The sequence below is a fragment of the Camelina sativa genome, chromosome 19, assembly GCF_000633955.1.
Source record: "Camelina sativa cultivar DH55 chromosome 19, Cs, whole genome shotgun sequence".
NCBI classification, from domain to species: Eukaryota; Viridiplantae; Streptophyta; class Magnoliopsida; order Brassicales; family Brassicaceae; genus Camelina; species Camelina sativa.
The window spans coordinates 6234043-6243506 of NC_025703.1; the positions used below are offsets into that span (position 1 = coordinate 6234043).

The following is a 9464-nucleotide window of genomic DNA, read 5'->3' on the forward strand; positions in this document are numbered from 1 at the left end:
ATCATATACATAATTTGATATAATACCTCATATTAGTGATTGCGTTGTTCTTGTTCAGTAGTGGCGATAACCTAAACTGCATACGATGAATGATGCTGCAACCTTCACGCACGTGTGAGTTTCCTTTGCCTACACAGATACATTACGTGCGGTGCTACTAGACCATCACTAGTAAGTTACTAGCTGTCACAGTATCCAAAGCGTGGCCCATGACATGGAGTTAACGACGCTAGTCAAAGATATTTTAAAGGCTCAGTTTTTTTTTTGTTTCCATTTGCTAGTATGAAAAGGAAACTACCATAACACCATTTGTAACATTTTCGCATACATCGAGAAGGGGGGCAAAACAGGGCAATTTGGGAGATTAATGTGGAGGAGAGAGCCCAAGGTTCTCTTTAAACCAGAAACACCACGTGACAGAGACAGACCAATACTCAAAAGGTAGACCAATTTGAAAAAACAATACTCAATACATTCTATAATGCTCTTAGTATAAGATTAGATAAGAAGAAGCACCTAATCTGCCATTATCAAAACATAAACCACCTAATTGAACGGTACGTTATATATAATTGTTAACCAAAGAAAACTAAAGTGCTAAATCTGTAATCATGTTATTAACTGATTGGAGCGAGAAAGTGAAAAAAAAGGAGAGAGCTTTTCCACTAGCTATCTCTCTCTCATTCAAAGCAGGGGAAGAGAGAGAATTGAGAAAGTTTGGATTTTGATATGTATGGTTGGATTTTTCTGAGACCCACCACCTCCCCAAAGCTTGTCTGTCCCCACGAACGAACTACATTATTACTGTTTCCTTTGAACTTCTTCTCTCGTTAGGGTTTAGTTGTCTTCTTTCTCTGTTTTACATTGGCTCTTGAGCTATTCTTATAGCTTAGTAGGCTTTTTGTGTGTGTGAATCTCACCGAAAGCGAAGTTCTTTTGGGGGTTTATTGCGAGAATGGGAGCTCTGCATTTAAACCTGGTGAAATTGAATCGAGGTTTCTTTGTGTGTTTATGGCTGTTGGGGATGCTTTCGCTGTCCTGCGCAGCAGCGAGGTATGGCGCTTCGAAGCAGAAGTTTGAGGTGAAGAAGCACTTGAATAGACTGAACAAACCTGCTGTTAAGAGCATCCAGGTTTAAAATCTCTATCTTTTTGTTACTAGTTTGTGTTTTCTCTGCTTTTGAGTTTAATGAGAATATGATGGGAATCTGAATGTGGGAAGAGTTCTTATAGTTACTTGCTCTTCTTTCTTTGTGGTTAAACAGAGCCCAGATGGAGATATAATTGACTGTGTTCCTATCTCAAAGCAGCCAGCTTTTGACCACCCTTTCCTCAAAGATCACAAGATTCAGGTTCTGTGGATTCAAAATAACCCTAATGATTTGGATAACTTTATTGAGATGTTTTGTTCCATTGCTGATTTTTGGTTACTTGGTTTGTTCAGATGAGGCCTAGTTACCACCCTGAAGGGCTCTTTGATGACAATAAGGTATCTGCAAAACCAAAGGGGAAAGAAACTCACATCCCTCAGTTGTGGCACCGGTATGGTAAATGTTCTGAAGGAACCATTCCCATGAGGAGGACAAAGGAAGATGATGTGTTGAGAGCAAGTTCAGTGAAAAGATACGGCAAGAAGAAGCGCAGAACTGTTCCTCTTCCTAAATCTGCTGAACCTGACCTCATCAACCAAAATGGTCATCAGGTAAAGGATATCAGAAATGCTTCATTTGTTTTTGACATTTTTTAGATTGGTCTGAGGCATTTTTTTTGTAACCAAGTTTTCGTTTCTTGAACATTTTGGATGAGATTAGCACGCCATAGCTTATGTGGAAGGAGATAGGTATTACGGAGCTAAGGCGACTTTGAATGTGTGGGAGCCAAAGATACAGAACACAAATGAATTCAGCTTGTCTCAAATATGGCTTTTAGGTGGTTCCTTTGGACAAGATCTTAACAGCATTGAAGCTGGTTGGCAGGTAAAGACATTGTCATTATCATTTGGAGATGTGAAGATGACTTGTGCAATTTGTTGCTTATTTTGATTTCTTTTGCTTACTACAGGTGAGTCCGGATCTATATGGAGACAATAACACAAGACTCTTCACTTATTGGACTGTAAGATTTCAAAACTCCCTCTGAATTAAATACTTTTGGTGTCTGTATATAGTTATGTTGCTTAATCTTTCTTGTTGCAGAGTGATGCCTATCAAGCTACTGGTTGCTACAATCTTCTCTGCTCAGGTTTTATTCAAATCAACAGTGACATAGCAATGGGAGCAAGCATCTCACCAGTCTCTGGATATCGTAATTCCCAGTACGATATCAGTATTCTAATCTGGAAGGTACTTTTGTCATAACTGCAATCTTTTGTTCTCTAAAGAAAAATTAAAGCCTTGAGGCTGAATGTATTATGTTTAACATGTCACAGGATCCAAAAGAGGGACACTGGTGGATGCAATTTGGAAATGGGTATGTTTTGGGATATTGGCCATCGTTTCTTTTCTCCTACCTAACAGAGAGTGCATCAATGATCGAATGGGGAGGAGAAGTTGTGAACACGCAGTCAGATGGTCACCACACTTGGACACAGATGGGAAGCGGTCATTTCCCAGAAGAAGGTTTCAGCAAAGCAAGTTACTTTCGAAACATCCAAGTGGTTGATGGATCCAACAATCTCAAAGCACCTAAAGGACTTGGGACATTCACCGAGAAATCTAACTGTTATGATGTTCAAACCGGAAGCAACGATGACTGGGGACATTACTTCTACTACGGTGGACCCGGTAAGAACAAGAACTGCCCATAACCTAGGCATGTGTGTAGTGTTGTACTCACCTTTATCTCTCTTTCAGTCTTGTGAAATCCCTCCTTGTGTAGTAGTATTAGGCTGTAGTCGAAAAAACCAACTAGTGATAGTCTGTGTAAGGTCTCTAGGTGATGGGAAGTTTTGAGTATGTGTCTGGTTATTAACGTTATGATAAGGTGTTTGTTTGTAGTACTCTTCATGTAAGTAGATGGGGGGAAAAGTAGGTGTGACTTTAAGTTTCTTAAAAGCTCAAAGAAACTTCAGCCCTTAGTATAATTTCACATTGTCTCTCCTTTGTATGTCTCTTCTTTGATCACTCATTCCTTCCTTCACCAATCACCAGAAAACTTTGATTATTGAATCTCCTCTTAATGCTTTGTGTTTGCGTCCAATCCTCTTGGTCTCAACTCTTAACACTGAAAAACAAAAATGTCACTGGAGAATTGAGTTGTAGGTTTGTAGCTTAGTTAAAACAAAGAAGTTAATTCTCCATATTGTAAAGCTTTGATCTTTCTTCAAATTCATACAAGTAACTGAATCACTCTTCCATCACATAGCATTACGTTACGTACTACACTCTCTACCTTATACTACCAACAACAAGAATGGAGAATACAGACACAAAACATTGCTTTGAAATGAATAAAAAGCAAGGAAAGAAATAACAATTGGAGTTAGAAATGAACTTGTTTCAATTATATGATAATGGTAGCTTTGCCTAGCTAAAGAACTTCTTTGTTTGATAGATCATATAAAGTGCACAAAGGTGGTAAAATCCATAAAAGGCTTTTGATTACATAATCTTACAACCACACAATCTTCCGATTTCAGTATACACAATCATCAAAGAAACGTTAACAGTCTCAATTTTTTTGATACAAACATGACTCAAATTTATGTGGGCTAAGTTAATTTTATACATGGGCTTGTCAAAGCACAATATTATATTTATTCTCCAAAAATTGGCCTCTAAAAGCTTTTATTAGTATATACATGTCTTTTTTTTTGTTTTAACCACAACAAAAATGAAAAATCCATAACTATATCTTATTACTCTTTTCATGTTAATTTAACACATTGACCAATTTTTTACTTTCAAAGTAATGCAAATTAGATTCTTCTCGTAGGGTTATTTCAGCCAAACTGATCTTACAGCAAACTATAACATAAACAGAATTCTGTATAATATGATTCTGGAATTGTCATTATCTACATAAATCTTTGGTGCTCAATAAAATGTTTGATCTGCTACATAAATCTTCTCAAAATGTAAAAGGAACAAAGCCTAAAAGTCGCATAACAACAAAAAAATAGACTGATTTTTTATTTTCTTTCAAGTCATCCGAAAAAAAAACAATTAAATTCGAATTCCACCAACGGTCCATTTTCAAAGTAAAAATAAAGTGAACGATAACATTGTTAAAGTTTGTAATCATCATCATGCACAGGTCGCTAAAGTTTTCTATATACTAAAAAAACTAAAATGAAAGAGACTCCAAGAAAACATTATCTTTTAAAAATTTTAATCAAAGATAACAGTATATTTCGAGGTTATTCAAACTAAAATACAGTTTATATCCAGCTTTTCATGAACATTTTATATAGTGTAAATATATTAAGCACAATAATGAAATAATAAAAGAGCTAGTCATTCTGTTTTGGAACTTGGTAAAAAAAACAACAATTAGTTTCATTGGTTGGGGCCACATTGTAGTGAAACCCCATGCTTATAATAATGCATGTTTGGGGGTATTCAAGCTTTCCGGCTAGTTTCTCCACTACTAATGAAAACAAATATATAAGCCGTTTCAATATCTAACACTGAACTGATGATTTTTTAAACAAACAAATGGCCGACATATAAAATAGAACAATACAAATAAAAATTAACAGGTGTGAAAAAGGATCTTAGGAGAGGGGGGTGGTTGGTCATTTTCATAGTTTGGTATGATATGAACTTGTGAACGTTGGGGAAAGCAGTATCATTGGTTTCAACGAAAACAAAACTCTAAAGGCTAAAACGGCTAATTGATCCTTGTGTTACGCAATCGACTTTAGAACTCCATCAGAAATTACACAACCCACAAAGGAAAAATACAAAAGCCAAAGATCATTAAGTTCTTGAATTTCATCTCAATCTAGGTATATTGAGTGTTCATATGAATCTTTAGATTCACGAATCATTAGTCAACATAAGTATACCAATTTCTTACTAAACTATTCTTTTCCACAAAAGAACTAATATTATACGTGGAGATCATACGTAGTACACATATCATAATCTAAAGCTTGATACAATGTATTATGTAAACAAACGTTATACAAGCAATAATTGTAATTTGGAACACGTACATTACATTTTATATTGTTTACCTGTTGTTTTTTTTAACCATATATGTATCATAATTTTTAATCATATTATAGGAAGATCAAATTTGAAGCTAGAATATTAAAGACATCTTCTAGAATCTAAAAACACACTAAAATAAAATAATAAAAAAAAACCCTCACGAAGGCTACGCGCAATTTACGTATATTCAAAGCAATATTTTGGTCTAATCTACCGTATGAATTAGAATCAAGATGTTAATTTGTTTACTATAGCTACTACAATAAAACATACAATAAGACATTTTAGTCATGAATGAGTCGTGAGGCTGTAAAGAAAAAAACAGATTAGTTGAGAAAAACAACAATGTAGTTTGGGCTAAGAGACAGCCAATCTCTGCCAGCTGTTTAAACTGTTTGGGACAACCTGTTTTGTTTCTTTCTTATTCAAGAATAATAGTATCCAATTTGGCAATTTCTACTCACATTTTTTACATATCGATAAATAATTTCGAATAATTATTCAAATCCTATAGTTAGATAGTTAAATCACCGGAAGCTAGTATATATACATTTTATTTTATATAGAACAAAAGTATTGTTTTGACCAAAAAAAAAATAGAACAAAAGTATTGAATGATGTACAGAAGACAATAGAAACACTATAATTTTGGTCTAGACGGTGTCTGTAATCTCCCTCCAGTTCACACCAATAAGTCCATTAATTTCGCAGTTACTTTATAAGACATCCATTAAACTACACATAATTGTTAGACAAAATGTTTGATTTCTGTGCTGTAATTCGGATACCTTTTCCTTTACTAAAAAGTTAAGTGAATGAAAATATATTTTATAGAGACGTCTCTAGAAATAACATTCTCACAATTGGCTTATAAATACCCTTTCAAAACAACTCACAACTCATCATTCGCACCAAAGAGAAGAACAAAACAACCCTCTCCTCTCATAATATATTCTAATTCTAAATATCTTTCAAGTGTAAAAAGAGGAGTCATGGAGTCAATGAAGATGAACCTTATGGTGGTGTTGATGGTGGCTATTGTGGCTTTCTCCGCAGTAGGAAAGGCGGCAGCACAGACTGAGGCTCCGGCTCCAAGTCCTACTTCTGATGCTGCTATGTTCGTCCCAGCATTGTTTGCATCTGTTGTTGCTTTGGCTTCTGGGTTTCTCTTCTAAACCAAAAGTCTCTCTATACATTCCATAGAATTATAGGGTTCTTTAATTTGTTTTTGCCATTTTACTTCGGTTTATTTGATCGCCATGAGCTTCATGTTATTGTTTCTAATATTTGGACTACCATATATAGTATTTTATAAGTTTTAATTTAGCCTTCGGGTTTTATTATTGTAATTGCTTGGGTGTTTGTGCGTGCATATGTTTCATAATTAATACGATATCGGTTTATGGATTCTTTAATTTGTAGAGGTAACATATACTTCACATACAGAATGAAAGATATAAGACCACACAAAGTTGTTTAAACCTCAAAATGTTATCTGCGAGTGGTATGATCACAAAGATACCTGCGAGTGGTATGATCAAAATGTTTCGATGAGCTGTGAAATTTTGGAAGGTTGTGGTGTATGTGTGGTAACTATCATCAATATGATGAAGACCATGAAACAATTTCTAGCTAGAGGAACTACCTTTCCCACAAATTACAAACCAATATAAAAAATGTGGGCACAACAATAAAGCTCCAAAGTGAGGCAAGAATGAGACAAATATGTGGCAACGTTAATTGCATCAAACATACATTTATACTCAAAAGTGTAAGAATCGAATATATATGTTAAGCATTCCGGCCGTTTTACATAGTTAAGGCTAAGTTTAGATGAACATAGCCGTAGTAATACTAACTAATAGGCGCCTATCACTATCAGGTAAACTTTACAGTTTACTGCAGCAGTGGCTAAGTTTCAGACCAACCTAAACATAAACCACCCATTAATTAATTAAGTAATAATAAACAAAGTTTTTTTTCTTTGAGGGTATGGGATGGTATCAGACAAGAACATGTTAAGCCATGTGAGATGCATAGAAGCAAAGTGGTCAGCAGCAAAAATGGGACCATAACCTTAGCTTTTTATTAGTTCATGCATGCTTTGTTTTTTTTTTGCCTGTCTTTGATGAAGTCCCAAAAAAGCTTTTGTAAAGTGGCCGCCACATTTTTTTCATTTGATCAAATTCCTCGTTCTTTCCAGAAAGTACAGTTCTCTATATACATTCATTAACAAGAAAAAGATTTGTTTTCTCCATCGTAAATGTCTTTACGGCCTGCGAATCAAAAGACAAATGGATGATGACGCACAAGATCTTGTGGGTAAACCAATCATCTTAAGCCAACGCTAAAGATGAGTACAACTTTTCTTTTGATTGGCTGTATTGTACATATAACTTAACACATAAGATATTGTGACCAGCTCTAGCCTATATAGGTCTCATAACAAAAATTAATATACTCCATTTTAGATAAAACAAAAAGTATAATTTTGCGGTTGCAACTCTGTTACATATATATATATATATATATATAAAAAAAAAAAATTTCGATTAAACTTTAATAGATTCATGATTCATGGAACAAACATTGAAAGTTTGAAACATATATAGAAGAAACATGAATCCTGTCCGATTAGAATTGTAGAAGCAACGTAACGCAACTTACTGAGAAAAGTGGCCCGTAACATTGGTCACACAATAATGGGCCAAAAAAGGCCCAAGGCCCATAAAAGCGTCAACGAGGTGGTTAACCTAGCGCGAGACCTATATAAATAAGGTGTTCGCACTACAAAACCCTAATTAGGAGCTACTCTTTCTTCTTCCTTCGATTTAACTTTGAAAATTGTTTTCTTTCTTCTTTCTTTTTCGTTCAATTTGAGGCATATAATGGTGCAGTGATGATGGGTATAAATCTCGTTAATCTGATTTTTACTGAAGAGATTAACTTCCCAACCATTCATTATATATCTGAGCACCTTTTGCCCATCTCTTTTTTTTTTTTTTTTTTCAATCTGGGTTTTGAATTTTATATATCGCACATAGTTCTTCTTCGAAGCCTTTTAGATTCGCTCTAAGCATGGTTTCGAGGATTTTATTTGTGCGTATATTAAAATGTTCTTATCTGCTTGAGTAATCTCTCTGTTATGTGTTAACAACTATAGAGTTATGCTCCAATGTTTTATGATCACATTTGCTTTTTTGAAACAAATATTTGCTACTTTGATCACTATATATACTGCTTCTTTTGAAGAATTTTGAGATTGAACTGAATGGGACTGGGAAAATACGAATGGGACTTACAATTCTGAAACCAATGTTACCCAATAAAAAAAAGATGAACTTGCAAACAACTACTTTGATTTGAGGCAGTAATAATCACAGATTCTAATAACTAGTACAAGTGTACAACCCTCTCTATGCAACTACGGGCATAGAACTTCATATCACTAACGGCACTGAAATTATCACGTTAAAAATGGTCCTCTAAAGAAAACTTTTAGGTGGAATACATATTACAAAACCACAAGTGTTGGCATCTCTCGATGGACTAAAAAAAACACACTAGAAGAGGCCACACTTCTATTACAAATCTTGTAAGTTTTAACTTCCAGCCGTTTCTAGTGAATTTTTTTTTGTAAAAATGGAAGAGACAAAGAAGAAATATACACTTTCTTCTTGGAAAAATGGGAGTAAATTTTATACAGTCCCCAAGGTATGTAAGTTTTGGTATTTTGGACTCACAGTACGGTGTTAATGTGAAGTGCTTTGAGGAGAGACGTTGCCATTTGCTTTACCAGAACTTGGCCTCCTGAACGTTGTCCATCACGTCGTTCTTCTATCAGATTCTTCAGTTTTTGAGGCAGGTCGTTCTCTACGATCAGCTGTTTTGGCCGTGGATGATGCTCGTAAACAGCCTGTTAGTGTTTCAAACGATCACCCAAACCAAAGCACTTCAACAACAAGCGTTACACTTATTAGATAAATATGCCTATTCAATGATTGATATGATTACCTTGATGAGTTTTAGGAGGTTGAGTCGAGCAATTGCATCTTGGTGGTCTAGCCTTGAGATAAGTAACGGAGTCAATCCATTTACAGCTAATGTCGTATTGATGCGATATGATTTCCTATAAATTCAAGAAGGAGAAGGATTAGACTAAAGAAGGGGCAACTTCGCTTTGCTTCTAACTGCTGCTTTATTTCTCTCGTATCAGAACATTTTGGAAAGATAGATAACTCTGTTGAAAAGGGGAGAGGTACACATACGTGATTATCTTCAAGAATGGCTCCAAAATGTGCACAAAATG

The 9464-nt window shown here is 35.0% G+C and overlaps 3 protein-coding genes across 4 annotated transcripts in view; 2 read left to right on the top strand and 1 right to left on the bottom strand.

Moving 5' to 3' along the window:
- Positions 1-3166, top strand: part of LOC104765137 — a 3671-nt gene extending 505 nt beyond the window's left edge. The window contains exons 1-7 of one of the 2 annotated variants that reach the window (XM_010488811.2): positions 687-1132; positions 1265-1351; positions 1444-1701; positions 1811-1975; positions 2061-2114; positions 2195-2341; positions 2428-3166. In XM_010488811.2, the coding sequence (XP_010487113.1) occupies positions 956-1132; positions 1265-1351; positions 1444-1701; positions 1811-1975; positions 2061-2114; positions 2195-2341; positions 2428-2805 (1266 nt within the window). In that variant the 5' untranslated portion in view covers positions 687-955 and the 3' untranslated portion in view covers positions 2806-3166. Of the gene's footprint in view, positions 1-686; positions 1133-1264; positions 1352-1443; positions 1702-1810; positions 1976-2060; positions 2115-2194; positions 2342-2427 lie in introns of those variants that run through there. The other variant, XM_010488812.2, reaches the window with a different exon arrangement.
- Positions 6044-6565, top strand: LOC109130920 (arabinogalactan peptide 12). Its single transcript, XM_019241030.1, has one exon. It carries the CDS (start codon positions 6148-6150, stop codon positions 6328-6330), a length of 183 nt encoding a protein of 60 aa, XP_019096575.1. The 5' UTR covers positions 6044-6147; the 3' UTR covers positions 6331-6565.
- The window catches only part of LOC104767486 (MAP3K epsilon protein kinase 1-like), a 6588-nt gene continuing 5742 nt past the window's right edge, over positions 8619-9464 (bottom strand). Inside the window, exons 20-22 of the mRNA XM_010491504.2 lie at positions 9424-9459; positions 9170-9284; positions 8619-9071 (exon numbers count right to left, since the gene is read on the bottom strand). Of these exons, the coding sequence (XP_010489806.1) occupies positions 8895-9071; positions 9170-9284; positions 9424-9459 (328 nt within the window). The 3' untranslated portion in view covers positions 8619-8894. The remainder of the gene's footprint in view (positions 9072-9169; positions 9285-9423; positions 9460-9464) is intronic.

What these genes read in the sequence shown, in the direction of transcription:
- LOC109130920 (XM_019241030.1), top strand. Translation starts at nt 6,148, where the DNA reads ATGGAGTCAATGAAGATGAACCTTATGGTGGTGTTGATGGTGGCTATT.